This window comes from Octopus sinensis, linkage group LG28 (assembly GCF_006345805.1).
Source record: "Octopus sinensis linkage group LG28, ASM634580v1, whole genome shotgun sequence".
Lineage (NCBI taxonomy): Eukaryota > Metazoa > Mollusca > Cephalopoda > Octopoda > Octopodidae > Octopus > Octopus sinensis.
This window is the reverse complement of record NC_043024.1, coordinates 9,641,622-9,657,121: the sequence shown is the minus strand read 5'-3', so window position 1 is coordinate 9,657,121 and position 15,500 is coordinate 9,641,622. Positions and strand designations below refer to the sequence as shown.

The window sequence follows — 15,500 nt, the reverse complement described above, 5'->3', positions numbered from 1 at the left end:
CCAATACTTATTCAGTTAGTCTCCATTTTGCTGAACTGCTAAGTTACAGGGATGTAAACAAACATCAGTTGTCAAGTAGTGGGACTCCCACACGCATGTATATATGCAACAGGGGGGAGGGATTTGGTAACTATTTCTAGCAGATAAGCGATCCTGTATTGGCCCCTTTGTGGCTGATCAGTTAAGAAGTTTTATATTTTGTTTCTCTTTCGATTGGAGTTTGATACTTGAATATCTTGACACAGCTCCATCACTGTCCCACTAAATGTGGAAGCTGAATGCTTTTACTTAAATATATAAAAAAAAAAAACAAGAAAAAAATAAAAAGAATCTTCAAAACGAAACCCTTGTTTAATATATTTCCTTTGTCTTTTCTCGTTGCAGCTAGATTAAACATGGCAGTCGTCAGATATATGTTACGAGGCTGTGTTCTTTTCTTCACTGGAGTCTTTTTCACACTCGTTCTCAACCTCTTACAAGTACAACGGCAGCTCTCATTCCCACAAGAAGTCATCACAAATCTCTTTTCATCTACATGGTGGGTTCCCCCTACATGTGGGACAGCTGCTGGTAAGTTTTAACACCTGCTACATGTTTTTTTTTTCTTCTTAAACAACTTTCAAAAATCCTTCACTTTCTCATTCACACATATTGGTTTGTCTTAGTTACCTTTTTCCCTTTTTTCTCCCTTTTTCCCTCCTTCTTTTTACCCTTTTTCTCCCTTCTTTTCCCCTTTTTTCTCCTTTCTTTTCCCCTTTTTTCTCCTTTCTTTTCTCCTTTTTTTTCCCTTCTTTTCCCCTTTTTTCTCCTTTCTTTTCCCTTTTTTCTCCCTTCTTTTTCCCTAACCACTAAGCCATATGTCTCTACTAAAAAGGTAAAGCTACCTTCTTGTATCGTACTAATTCATAAGGGCCCGGTTTCTCTGGTTTCCACAGCGTATATATTCCCCACCTGGATGGGATGCTAGTCCCTCACAGGATAAACTCATTTTTGCCAGCTGAGTGGACTGGAGCAACATGAAATAAAGTATTTTGTTTCAGAACACAAAACATAACCCGGCCCAGGAATTGAAACCACAATCTTACGATCGTGAGTCCAACACCCCTAACAACTAAACCATGTGTCTCCACCTGGGTGCATATCACACAAGCCCACTGATGTGTAGACATGTTGTCATGTCATATGAACCAATCCTTCTGCCTCTAAGAATTAAAACATCCTGTGCCCTCAATGGTAAAAAGGTAAAGCTACCTTCTTGCAGGGCCCGGTTTCCATGGTGTATATATTCCCCACCTGGATGGGATGCTAGTCCCTCACAGGATTAACTCATTTTTGCCAGCTGTGAAATGAAGTCACCCGGTCCAGGAATTGAAACCACAATCTTACAATCATGAGTCCAACACCCCTAACCACTAAACCATGTGTCTCCACCTGGGTGCATATCACACAAGCCCATTGAGATGGGCTTGTAGACATGTCCTGATGTCATATGAACCAATCCTTATGCCTCTAAGAATTAAAAGATCCTGTGCCCTTAATGGTAAACTTGGGAAAACAAGACTATCATCATCATTGTTTAACATCTGCTTTCCATGCTAGAATGGGTTGGGCGATTCGACTGGGGTCTGGGAAGCCAGGAGGCTGCACCAGACTCCAGTCTGATCTGGCAGTGTTTCTACAGCTGGATGCTCTTCCTAACGCCAACCACTCCGTGTGTGTAGTGGGTGCTTTTACGTGTCACCGGCATGGTTATGAGGGTAAACCAAAAATGAACTGCCAGGCAGCAACAGAAGATCACTGTGGTATGTTTCCCCGAGTCGCATACCTTCAGGTTGTGGGTTCAGATCTTACCTAGGCTGACGCTGTTTCTCGCTCTTCCTTCTATGGGGCGGGGTCAATGAAACCATTCAAGTACTGGGGTCATTCTTATCAACTGTAGTCTCTTCCCTAATTTGTGCCAAATTTAGGGGGCGTAAAAAAACCCAATATTTCTTATTTCTAAGTAATGTGTTCATTTTTCTCTTTGTGTCTTTTTGCAGCCATCATAGGTCTCTTGTATCCATGTTTAGACAACAAATTGGGCGAACCCCACACTCACAGACGAGAATGGTCCAGCGTGATGCGGTGTGTGGCCGTATTTGTTGGCATCAACCATGCCAGTGCTGTATCCTTTTTTTCTTTACCATTTTAATTCTTGTGAATTGTTCTTTGAGAGGGAAGGGCGCATTGGAGGGGGGGGATCTTGTGTCAGATGATAAAAGGTTTGAGTTAAACGTGGCGAGCTGGCAGAAACGTTAGCACACTGGGCGAAATGGTTAGCGGTATTTCACCTGCCATTACGTTCTGAGTTCAAATTTTGCCGAGGTTGACTTTGCCTTTCATCCTTTTGGGGTCGATAAATTAAGTACCTATCTCTTTACTACCCACAAGGGGCTAAACACAGAGAGGATAAACAAGGACAAACGGATTGAATCGATTACATCGACCCCGGTGCGTAACTGGTACTTATTTAATCGACCCCGAAAGGATGAAAGGCAAAGTCGACCTCGGCGGAATTTGAATTCATAATGTAACGGCAGACGAAATACCACTAAGCATCTCACCCGGCGTGCTAACGATTCTGCCAGTAAATTTAGTACCAGCTACGCACTGGGGTCAATCTAATCGACTTAATCCCTTTGTCTGTTCTTGTTTGTCCCCTCTATGTTTAGCCCCTTGTGGGCAGTAAAGAAATAAGAAACAGGTGTTTTGCTCTAAAGAAGGTACATAGTTACCTGGCCAGAGGGGGAGAGAGAGTTAACGAGAACGAAGACAGAGACAGGTGTGCTACTATAGAGGAGATAATTGAATGTTTATTGTATTGCTTGATATCTTATGAGAACCTATATTCCTTGACTGCCTTGCTTAGAAAATTGATTTTGCCAACAACATGCAACTATCAATGACCCTGGCTGCTATGTCTATAGGCCTCTGGTGGTTGTTTGATCGGTCTCGCAGTGGGTTCGGTCTTGGTGTTGGAATTGCAGTCCTTGCTACCTTCATTGCTCAACTTCTTGTCTACAACGGAGTTTACAGGTAAGTAAAATTTCTCTCTTAGTTTATTTACTGTATTACCTGGTGCTACCATTTTCTGAACCTTTTCCCTTTTAAACCTTTTGTTTGCCCAAATCATTTTCATAAGTTTGTCCCACATGTCCATGCTTGTTTCCAGACCTTTTAGTTGGCCCCTCGTTTCATAGTAATATAAAAACCTTCCTTTCATATGTTCCAAGTTATACTGTTGGTTTAAAAAATTGGGGAAGTGCATACCGTAAAGCCTCGAGTATAATCCGCATTTTTTCCCCAAAATTTAAAGGCCAAAATCCCTAGTGCGTACTATATACGAGGTTAAAAACGAAAAATATTTTCTAAGCAATGTCCGGCAATGTTTATTCAGACGCATTTTGTGATGTCAGGCGCGAAAATACCTTAAGCTAAGCCTGAAAGCAATGAAGTCATAAAATAATCATTCATAACTTGCAGTAAGCAACATTTATTAAAATAAAAATATTCAGAACACAGAATACCATGTAACAAAAACAATTTGCAAACATATTTACGTTCCCATATAACAGTTAAGAACATCACCATTATTGTATTACGCATGCGTAGAAGTGTTTGTTCGACTAGGTGCTGCTGGTTTAATTATACACGACTCCAGTTAGAGAAGGGGTACGTATTATACACAAGGTTTAGGTTTTTCAGAGGTACAGCCCCCTAAAAATCCCCTGCGGACTATACTCGAGGATTTACGGTATATGATATATGGATACTATGGAACCTTATGTCCCGTGTATCAGATGTGATACACAAGGTAGACAAATGGTTAAACATTTCTTATTTCTTTATTGCCCACAAGGGGCTAAACATAGAGGGGACAAACAAAGGGATTAAGTCAATTACATCGACCCCAGTGCGTAACTGGTACTTAATTTATCAACCCTGAAAGGATGAAAGGCAAAGTCGATCACGGCGGAATTTGAACTCAGAACGTAAAGACAGACGAAATACCGCCTGGCGTGCTAACGTTTCTGCCAGCTTGCCACCTTTTAAACAGGGTTAAACAGTTCTGTTAGAAGAGACAGTTTAATGTGACATTGGCAAATTAAATTATACAAAATATGCCTTTACCTGTCTAAAGCATTTTTGTACTGGTAGCATGTTAAAAGCTCCCTTCAAAATTTTGGTGATATGCCACGTTTGAGAAGACGCGTCTGTGCTAGTGAAATTATTGAATCAACAGTGAGGATTGAACCTTGTACCCTGTGCTATCTGTATAGAATGCTGTGGTTCTGTTTGAATTCCATCACATTGAATCTGATAGTCATTCTCCCGTTTGATTAGAAGTACCAGTAATATCACCAGCTTCTTTATTTGTAGAGAAGCATAACAAGTTCTGTCTGAGCTGTACAAGCATGGAAAAGTGGACATTAAGGGATAATATATATATATATGTATATATATATATGTGTGTGTGTGTGTGTGTGTGTATGTGTATATATTTATACATACATATATATATATATATATATATATTTATTTATTTATATTTATATTTATTTGATGTTATAAGAAATTACAAAATTTCAAGAGAATGTGAAATAATTAATTCTTTCATGGAATATTGGATCTCGAAGCACATAAAGCTATAAATACAAGCTTTATGGGCTAAATAACAGCATGTATATATTACTTGTGAATGTAACCCCTAAAGATTTTCTATAGAGATAGCCTTCACAAGCAATGTAGTGGCACTGCTAACACAGTAGAACACAGGATTGGCTTATAAAAATGTTTAACATATTTTGTGGTATATTATGGTTGCATAACAAAATACAGTGTCCCCATATTGGGTTGAAAACGCCTTTTGGATACGATATGTTGAAGGATGCCCTTGGAACAAAAACCTTCATTTTCTTCAACTTTTTTTTCTATCCAAGAGTTTTTTTAATTCAATATTTATGTGCTATTAATTATAGCTTTATTTGCTTCAAGATCCACTATTCCATAAAAAAATATACTAGGGAGTTCTGAAAAGTTCCTGGCTTTGGTTAAAAAGAAATATTCCCATCTCAGATTCACAAACTTATTGTAGCTGTCCTTCAGTTTTTTTCCTAAGTCCTGTAAAAGAACTCGGAAAGTTGGGCCCCCAACCTGGCCTTTTGCGAGACCCTTAAAACCAGGACCTTTTCAGTACTTTCTCATATATTTACATATGAGGCGGTGCTGAAATATTCCTGGCTTTGGGTAAAAATATACAGGAGGATCAGTTAATCATGATTTTATTCAACATATTCCCCTCTCAGATTTACATACTTATTGCAGTGGTCCTTCAGTTCTTCTAAGCCCTGTAAAAGAACTCGGAGGGTTGGGCCTCCAACCAAGCCTTTCGTGATACCCTTAAAGCCAGGAACCTTTCAGCCCCCCCCCCCTTCTCGCAGTCATATAAACATGTGCCTGTGTGTGTATTGTTGTGGTATAGAAACAGTGTCCCCAAATTGGGTTGAAAATGCTTTTTGGATAGGATGTGTTGAAGGATGCCCTTGGAACACAAACCCTCGTTTTCTTCAACTTTTTTCTATCCAAGAGTTTTTTAATTCAATATTCATATGCTAATTATAGCTTTATTTACTTCAAGAATCACCATTCCATAAAAGATATACAAGGGGGTGCTGAAAAGTTCTTGGCTTTGGTTAAAAGGAATTTTATTCAATGAAGGGCATCCAGCCGTAGAAACACTGCCAGATTAGACTGGGCCTGGTGCAGCCTTCTGGCTTCCCAGACCCCAGTTGAACCATCCAACCCATGCTAGCATGGAAAGCGGATGCTAAACGATGATGATGATATTCCCATCTCAGATTCACATACTTATTGCAGCGGTCCTTCGATCTTTCTAAGCCCTATAAAAGAACTCAGAGGGTTGGGCCTCCAACCAAACCCTTTGTGATACCCTTAAAGCCAGGAACTTCTCAGCCCCCCTGCCCTGTCATATAAACATGTACCTGTGTGTGTTATTGTTGTGGTATAGAAACGTTAGGGGGTGGTGTTGCTGTACCGATCAGATTCTGCAGTAACACTTTACCTCACTGTGTTTTGTTGTAGGTATACAGAACCTGATTTTTTATTTGTAAGGTCGTGGCTACCCTGCGTCTTCTTCTCTGGTGGTGTAACAATGGGTAACATAGGCCGACAGCTGGCAATGGTAAGTAACCGAATTCTGTTTCCCCCTCTTGACCCGTTTTCCAACCTTTCCGTCCTCCCTGTCTCCGCAGTAGTCTGCAGCAGGTGCTGGAGGTAAACAGCACAGGTAATAAGTCACCGCTATAGTTTAATCAACGTGTGTTCATCTTTTCATTTTCTTTTGAGTCTCAAACCTTTCGCTCTTGGCACGGCCCTGAGTTTTCACTTCTGCATCATCTTAGGGTCACAAGCATTGCCTTGTCTAGACTCACCTTCTTTATCATCACTTTTAGACCTCCTCGTTAAAATTCCTTCAGTATTCGTGTGTTGCTTACATTCACAAAAAAACCCACAATGCTATCCGTTTTCTTTGTAATTGGACACAATAAACCTTGGCACATGAAAAGCACCATTTGGGCGTGGCCGTTGCCGGTTCCACCAAACTGGCCCTCGTGCCAGTGGCACGTAAAAGCACCCACTACACTCTTGGAGTGGTTGGCATTATGTAGGGCATCAAGCTGTAGAAACTCTGCCAGATCAGATTGGAGTTTGGTTCGCCAGACCTCAGCCAAATTGTCCAACCCATGCTAGCATGGAAAGCAGATGTTAAACAATGATGATGATGAATATTGAATTGGCAGAATTTCTATCTAGACTGTCAGAAAAAAATGTCTGCTGTATATTATGAATTCTGTGGTCTTTTATCTCCCCATAGGCAGCTTTTGGTCTTGATTCTTCTTTTTGGAGTCAAAGTAAAATACTGACAATGTTTTATCCCTTCCAGGGAGGATGAAATAAATTAGCAGTGAAATACTGGGGTAGATTTAATATTCCTATAAAACATCAGAGAGGTAACTGGAATTATATTAGATGACTAAATCTCTCATCTTTCAGGGTGAGTTGATAAAGTAAACTAGTAGTGAAATACTGGGGTAGATTTAAGATTTCTATAAACCATCCTAGATGTGTATGGAATTATAGTAGAAGACAAATGCTAACTTTGTTATTAATCCTTTTGGGGTTGGTAAAATAAAATAGCAGTGAAATATTGGGGTAGATTTAAGATTTCTATAAACCATCCTAGATGTGAATGGAATTATAATAGAAGACTAACACTAACTTTGTCATTTCTTTTGGGGTTGATAAAATAAATTAGCAGTGAAATACTGGGGTAGATTTAAGATTTTATAAACCATCCTAGAAGTGAATGGAATTATAATAGAAGACTAACACTAACTTTATCTAAGACTAACGCTAACATTTGGGGTTGATAAAATAAATTAGCAGTGAAATACTGGGGTAGATTTAATATTCCTATAAAACAGTGGTTCCCAAAATGGGCAGTATTGCCTTCCTGGGGGTGGTGGAAAGTTCTAAGGGTTAGGGTTGAAGAAGGGGCGATAATTCGGTAGCTAATGGGTTCATTTGGTTGAGTTTTATTTGTGAAATACAGTTGTTTTGAATTTGCTTCAGAAAGGGGACTATGTTTGTGATGGTTAGTTGGGGGTGAGGGCACTAGGAATGTGGCCCGGGTGTCGAGGGTGGCAGCCTGAAAAAAATTTGGGAACCACTGTTTTAAAACATGCTAGATGTGAATGGAATTATGATAGAAGACTAAAACGAAGAACTCTTGTTGGTACCTCATTATTAGACTTCTCTTTCTTAAATTATTTTCTTTCTTCATCATTAGATTAATGTCTCTTATTAATTATCTCTACTCCATCACTTTATAAAAATTAATATTTTCCGTGATTTTTTGTTTTTTCGCTTTCATAACCGATCATGGCTGTTTGCCAGCCTCCTCTGGCACCTGTGCCAGTGGCATGTAAAAAGCACCCACTACACTTACAGAGTGGTTGACAATAGGAAGGGCATCCAGCTGTAGAAACACTGCCAAATCAGACTAGAGCCTGGTGCAGCCTCCATGGCTTACCAGACCCCGGTCGAACCGTCCAACCCATGCTAGCACAGAAAACGTGTTTAACCCTTTAGCATTTAAACTGACCATATCCGGCCAAAAGTATTCTGCCTGTTTTATGTTCAAACTGGCCAGATCTGGTCTCTCACACCAACCCTACAATATCATTTAAAAAATTAACAGCTAACTAGGCACAGGAGTGGCTGTGTGGTAAGTAGCTTGCTAACCAACCACATGGTTCCGGTTTCAGTCCCACTGCATGGCATCTTGGGCAAGTGCCTTCTGCTATAGCCCCGGGCCGACCAATGCCTTGTGAGTGGATTTGGTAGACGGAAACTGAAAGAAGCCTGTCATATATATGTATGTGTGTGTTTGTGTGTCTGTGTTTGTCCCCCTAGTGTTGCTTGACAACCGATGCTGGTGTGTTAACGTTCCCGTTACTTAGCGGTTCGGCAAAAGAGACTGATAGAATAAGTACTGGGCTTACAAAATAATAAGTCCCGGGGTTGATTTGCTCGACTAAAGGCGGTGCTCCAGCATGGCCGCAGTCAAATGACTGAAACAAGTAAAAGAGTAAAGAGTAAGAATACCTCGTCAAAATCTCATAACTACAAGATAATGCATGATTAGTTCAAGACAATCCTTAAAATCCTTTAGCTCGAAGGCCGCGGCCATGCTGGGGCATGTGGATAACAAAGGATTAATTTTGGCAGAGTAATGTGAACACCAAAGGGTTAATGATTTTTCTATTCTTTTTTATCTTTTCTAGTATGACCGCAAAGAAGACACAAAACAGAAAGATGAGTGAATGCCGAGGTGACCATAGACAGCCAGACAAGAATTGGACGGGGGAAAGAAAAAAAAAAGAAGAAAAAGAAAAAGAATGACAACCACAGAATAATGTGATATATTTTTTTGGAAAAAAATAAAATTTTTTTTTATTTCTTTTTCACTCACTCTCTCACGGAGACTGCTCGGTCTGTGTGCGACAGGAAGATAAAATGGACAAAAAACCCTGTCGACTGCGAACACTGACCTTCAGTCTACACAATGTAAGGTCAGGAGGTCACTTTCTGACCTTATGTGGAAAACCTGAAGAATACAACACAACCCAAAATACAAAGACTTGAAGAAAAATAACTTGCAAATTCTCTTCTCTAGCTTTCTTTGATTCCACACACAAACATATTTCCATATATATTTAGATCATACATGCATATACATACATATATATATATCAAGATTGAAGCCTGGTGCAGCCATCTGGTTCGCCAGTTCTCAGTCATTCGTCCAACCCATGCTAGCATGGAAAGCGGATGTTAAACGATGACGATGATATATATATATATGTGTGTGTATATACGTATGTATGTATGTATATGTCATACATATAGTATGTGTTATATATTATACATGCACACACACAAACACACATATATATATATATATATATATGTATGTATAGAATGTGTTATATATTATGCGTGCACACATATGTATATATATATATATGTATGTATGTATATGTCATTTATAGTATGTGTTATATATTATGCGTGCACACACACAAACACATATATTGTAAATAATGTTTTGATGGTGGCACCATCATCAGGGCCTTGGTTGTGAGGCGAAATCTGGACTGCAGAAAGGATGTGTACATGCGTGCGTGTTTGTGTGTATGTGTATATATGTTGGTATGTGCATGCGTGGGTAATGAAGTTGTGTGTTTCTGTTTTCCCATGATGGTGGATGCTGGGCAGGAAAGATTTTGGTACTTTGGGATATCAGGATCAGGGCATCATTTTTGTTGTTGTTATTATTATTATTATTGTTATTAATATCAATCTCAGTTGGTTAGGTCATTGTGCTAATAACACTAACGTTGTGGGTTCAATCCTGATACTGGCCGATCAGATTTATTGTTGAGGGGCTGACTAGCAGAATCTTTAGAGCATTGGTCAAAGTTGCTTAGCAACATTTCTTCCAGCTCATTGGGTTCTGAGTTCAAAATCCGCCAAGGTCAACTTTGCCTTTCATCCTTTCGGGGGTCGATAAAATAAAGAACCAGTTTAACGCCGGGGTTGGTCATACCAACTTTTTCCCTTCCCCTTAAATTTACTGGCCTTGTGCCGAATTTTTTTTTTTTTTGTGCAATGGATGAGAAAATAAAAATAAGCAAGGGTTGAAACCGGTGTGGGAAAACTGAATACATGTGTGTGTGTGTGTTTGTACATAGTTAAGCATCTAAGCAGAAAGCAAAGTGGAGAATTTCTTGGTTCTGTGACTGCCGTGACCAGTGCCTCGCATATTACTGTTCTACAAGAGAAGGTGGCGGTGGCAGGGGTGACGGTGGCGATGGTGGTGGTGGTGGTGGTGATCTGATATTTGCAGACCTTTTAAAACGTGTTGAACTAAATTCATTTGACCATGTCAGGCGATTCTTGTTTTGTCTTAAAAACCACACCAAGAGAAAACAAAAAATAATATATTATTATTATTATAAACAAAGGAAAAACTATATGACAATGCTATACTGCTGAAAACTCTTAGGTTTAATTTTTCATTTGTTTTCTTTTGCTTTTTGTGTTTTTTTTCCTTCCTTTCATCTTCCTCCTCTCCTCCTCTTCCACACCTTTCAACCATGGAAAGCCATCTTGACTAAGAATTTAAAAAGTTTAAATTTCAGGGCCTAACCCCCACCATTATATTCCAATCCATATATATTTATTATACTCTATTTCTAGGTAAGAAGGTTACCAATGGTTTCATGTTAACACATTCTTTACAGTTGTTAAAACATAGAACATTTGAAAATTTGAAACCGTTTTCAAAGCTTTATTTAGAGCTAAGAGTTGACCGAATTGTGAGAACAGCAGAAGGAAAATACTTCATGGTGTCTCTTCCAGTTCTTAGTGTATTTAAATTACATAATTAAGATTTTGTTCCTGAGAAATCCAAGATGGTAATTCCATTTGTCTGAAGGTAAATTTTGTAAAAAAATTTCCATATCGACAAGATGGCATTCTGTTCAGATGGGGTTGTCTTACAACAGATGACTCCCAAATCTTTTTGCCTTTGGGACTGCAGACAGGTGTGGCTTCATATGGCACCACAACACGGTACATTCCATAAGACTTGTCCCTTGCAGGATACCGATTCTTGGTGGACCTAGTAAATGTAAGAGAATTTTCTAGGAATATGAAGATATGCAAGTGTGCATATAAATACATGTATATGTATGTATGTGTATGTATATATATATATATGTATGTATGTGTATGTATATATATATATGTATGTATGTGTATATATATATATGTATGTATGTGTATGTATATATATATATGTATGTGTATATATATACGCACACTTGTCAAACGTTAAGTATATTTCCCAGAGGCACAGTTCAGTGCCACTTCACCTTGAGGTTCTTCCTACTCGGCACCAGGTGCCACCTTGTTTATCTCTAGAGAAAGAAAATGTTGCTATCCTCCCTAAGGACCCTATAATTATTGTAAACCCTTTCTGGACCCTGAATTTTATACAATATCCATCCTTCCTTCCATCCATCCATCTATCTTGTCTTTTTTTTTTTTTTCTGTCTAGTGACCAATGTTAGGTTTAAGAAACACTATATCCAAAAGTTATCAGTTAATCTGCTTTTTAGAAGAGATTAAAGGCTTGCGGAAACAGTTTGCTTGGACAAATACTGTCAGTTGAATGCTCCTCCACATACCAATGCCAAAAGGTTTTAGGGGTTGTCATGAGCGAACGTGCTCTGTTTTGGAGCCTTCCTCCTTGGTGGTTTTCCAGCACACTAGCCCCACACACTGATATGAAGACCTCCCTACCTATTAAAAAAAAATAAAATAAATGCGCCCTTTTTTAAAGCCTAGCCAGGCTCATGGGCCTAGTTTCCCGGTTTCGATGGCGTATGTGTTCCCAAGCAGGACGGGATGTCAGTCCATCGCAGCGTGACTCATTTTTGCCAGCTGAGTGGACTGGAGCTGCGTGAAATGAAGTGTTTTGCTCAAGAACACAACGCGTCGCCCGGTCCAGGAATCAAAACCACAATCTTACGATCATGATGCTGACACCCTAACCACCAAGCCACGACGCACCTCCACTCTCTACCTATTGGCTTGACTAATTAGTATTCGACCGTAAGCCTTTCTTCTCAGAATCATCAGTACCAATCAAATAATTATTAACGAAGGTTATTAATATTTGTAATGGAAAGTTTAGACTTGAATGCAAACATTTTATAAATAATTGTTTTTAAAACAAAACAAGATATGGTGGTCTCGGTTACCTTGGTTTAAAAGGGACTGAGACCTGTGAACTGGTCAGCAGTGTCCCGTAGGCGCCATCTTACCTTCTCACCAAAGTCGAGCCTGGTCAATTGTTGTTTAGTCAACAGAATCTTTATTTTTCTTCTTTTCTTGGTGAATATTTTATACTATGTATAAAATAAATTTTTTTAAATACAAAAATTTCTATTTATAAATTTTCTGGGAGAAGCAATTTAAATATTTTTCTCTCTCTCTATCTCTTGTACATTGGATTTCAGATACTGTAAAAAAAAAATTATAATAATAAAAAATTAAAAATAAAATTTGTATATAATTCATGATTCCCCGAGTTTGTTGTAATTTAATTAATTAATTAATTAATTTTTTTTTCTGAAAGTGACTTAGCATTTAATCGAGCCATAATATTCTTGTCTGTATGTTCAAACCAGCTGCAACTGGCTTCTCACACCTACCCTACAATGTCATTCTAAAAATAAACAATCTATTCTAAAAATAAACGTAGGCGCAGGAGTGGCTGTGTGGTAAGTAGCTTGCTTACCAACCACATGGTTCCGGGTTCACTCCCACTGCGTGGCACCTTGGGCAAGTGTCTTCTACTATAGCCTCAGGCCTTTTGTAAAAGACATGCCCATGATGCTGTGCAGTGGGACAACTTGAAACCACCATGGGTACAAATCTCAATCATGCAGCCATATGACTATTTAAGAACATTATTTTGTGTGGTACCAAAAGAGAAATGACATCACTGACTTTTGAAATGAAAGGTTCAGACGTAGCCATATGGTTAAGAAATTGTGTTTAGAACTGCATGGTTCAGAGTTCGTTCTCACAGCATGGCACTGTTGGTTGGTGTCTTCTACTATGGCTGTGGTCTTACCAATACCTTGGGAGTAAATTGATTGATAGTAACTACCATAAATGCAGGCATGACTGTGATTAACGAATTTGGTCACCAACAAAGTATTTCAGAAATGGTCTGTCTCTGTAGTACTTTGAACAAGCGTATACTACAGCCCTGGCTTTGACCAAAACTGAAGGAAACCCTACACATACACTTGCATCATCATTTAATGTCTGTGTCCCCTGCTTGAACCAGGCTCCAATGTCTGCTTTGGTGTCGTTTCTATGGTTAGATACGTTTCCTAACAGCTGTTTCAGTACTACTCTGTTTAACACCAATTCACACAAAAATTCCATGTGAATTGGCAATAAAAACTGATACAAAAGCAATTGCAATACATCATTAAAGATATGATAAACTCTTTGTCTTCTTATTTGAATTATATCTTATGCTTCCCTAAATTGGCACATTGGTTTTACTGATGTGACACCCAGATATTCCACACCAGAAGAACTTTTGCAGATAGTCTCTAGCTCAGGATGAGTGCTGCATTGGTAATACTCCATTCTTCTACCTTTCCAGGACCTTAATATATTGGGCCTGGCAGAAACGTTAGCACGCCGGGCGAAATGCGTAGCCGTATTTCGTCTGCCGTTACGTTCTGAGTTCAAATTCCGCCGAGGTCGACTTTGCCTTTCATCCTTTCAGGGTCGACAAATTAAGTACCAGCTATGCACTGGGGTCGATACAATCGACTTAATCTGTCCTTGTTTGTCCCCTCTTGTGTGTAATAAAGAAACATATATTGGGCCTCACAGAGGCAAAGTGGCTGAGGTCCTTTCAAATGTTGGGCCTCATGGAGGCAATGACCAAGACCTTTGGCATTATGTCATACTTGAGAAGGAGACCCATCAAACCAAGCAAAATCGCTGTCATTGCAGATACAAGTGGCACGTAAATGCATCCTGGTGTCACACAAATGGCACTTGTGCAGTAGCGCCTAAAAGTACCCATGACACTCTCGGAGTGGTTGGTGTTAGGTAGGGCATCCAGCCATAGAAAACCATGCCAAATAAGACTGGAGTCTGGTACAGCGTGCCAGCTCAGTCAAACCGTCCAACCCATGCCAGCATGGACAACAGATGTTAGAGGATGATGATGATAATATAAAATGCAGGTGTGGGGGTATTGTTAAGAAGTTAGCTTGCCGCCACATGGTTCAAGGTTCAGTTCCACTGCGTAGCACCTTGAGCAAGTATTTTCTTTTATAGGAAGACCCATACTCCACAGCAGAAGTTTAAGGCTTTTCCTCTTTGGTAAAGAGGACTGGCCTGCAAGAGCCTGGTGCTGGTGCTATGTACAAAGCACCCAGGACACTGTTAATTGGTTGGCATTAGGGAGGGCATCCAGCCGTAGAAACCATGCCTCAACAGACTGGAACCTGGTGCAGATTGCAAACTCTGGTCAAACTTTCACCAATGCCAGCATGGAAAACAGACATTAAATGATGATGATGATGATCGTTTAACGTCCGTTTTCCATGCTAGCATGGGTTGGATGGTTCGACCAGATCTGGGAAGCCAGGAGGCTGCACCAAGCTCCAGTCCGATCTGGCAGTGTTTCTACGGCTGGATGCCCTTCCTAACGCCAACCATTCCGTGGGTGCTTTTTATGTGCCAGCAGCACGGAAGCCAGTCAAGGCGGTGCTGGCATCGGCCATGTTCAAATGGTGCTTTTTATGTGCCACCAGCACAGGTAACACAACTACAATTTCCATTTGATTTTTATTTGATGCTGATGTACTTGACTCAATAGGTCTCCTATGATATATATATATATTAATCAGCCGAAATTGCGAAGATGATCCGGTTCTAGACTGAAGATTGAGGGCTTCGAATGTCCCGTCCGTGTCTTTTGTGTCGTCTTCTAAATGTTTCACGTTCTTGTTCCAGTTTGTATATTTTTTTACATATATATATTATATATATATATATATCATTTGGGTATGGTAGATGAGTTCAGCAAAAATTTAGATTCAGATGAATGTGGTACCTAAGTTGAGGCACCAGAATTTAGTACGGTATTATCCATACAATTTTCAAAATAAGGTGATTAAAATCAAAATAAGCAACAAGGATATCCGAAGGTAATGCAGTACAATCGTTTCATGCAACTCTATTTTATTGAACAATGCAATCATTACATC

The 15,500-nt window shown here is 39.5% G+C and overlaps 1 protein-coding gene and 1 long non-coding RNA gene across 3 annotated transcripts in view; one reads left to right on the top strand and one right to left on the bottom strand.

Annotated features, from left to right (window-relative positions):
* Positions 1-9,249, top strand: part of LOC115225857 (insulin-induced gene 2 protein) — a 30,020-nt gene extending 20,771 nt beyond the window's left edge. The window contains exons 2-6 of one of the 2 annotated variants that reach the window (XM_029796849.2): positions 385-570; positions 2,040-2,164; positions 2,909-3,075; positions 6,172-6,241; positions 8,907-9,249. In XM_029796849.2, the coding sequence (XP_029652709.1) occupies positions 396-570; positions 2,040-2,164; positions 2,909-3,075; positions 6,172-6,241; positions 8,907-8,945 (576 nt within the window). In that variant the 5' untranslated portion in view covers positions 385-395 and the 3' untranslated portion in view covers positions 8,946-9,249. Of the gene's footprint in view, positions 1-384; positions 571-2,039; positions 2,165-2,908; positions 3,076-6,141; positions 6,242-8,906 lie in introns of both variants that reach the window. The other variant, XM_029796848.2, reaches the window with a different exon arrangement.
* Positions 9,250-11,652: 2,403 nt separating this feature from the next.
* On the bottom strand, positions 11,653-12,557 carry LOC118768314. Its single transcript, XR_005004127.1, has 2 exons — positions 12,275-12,557; positions 11,653-11,991 (listed from the first exon to the last, which is right to left on the bottom strand). It is a non-coding gene; the product is annotated as an uncharacterized LOC118768314 (long non-coding RNA).
* Between the last annotated feature and the right edge of the window lie 2,943 nt (positions 12,558-15,500).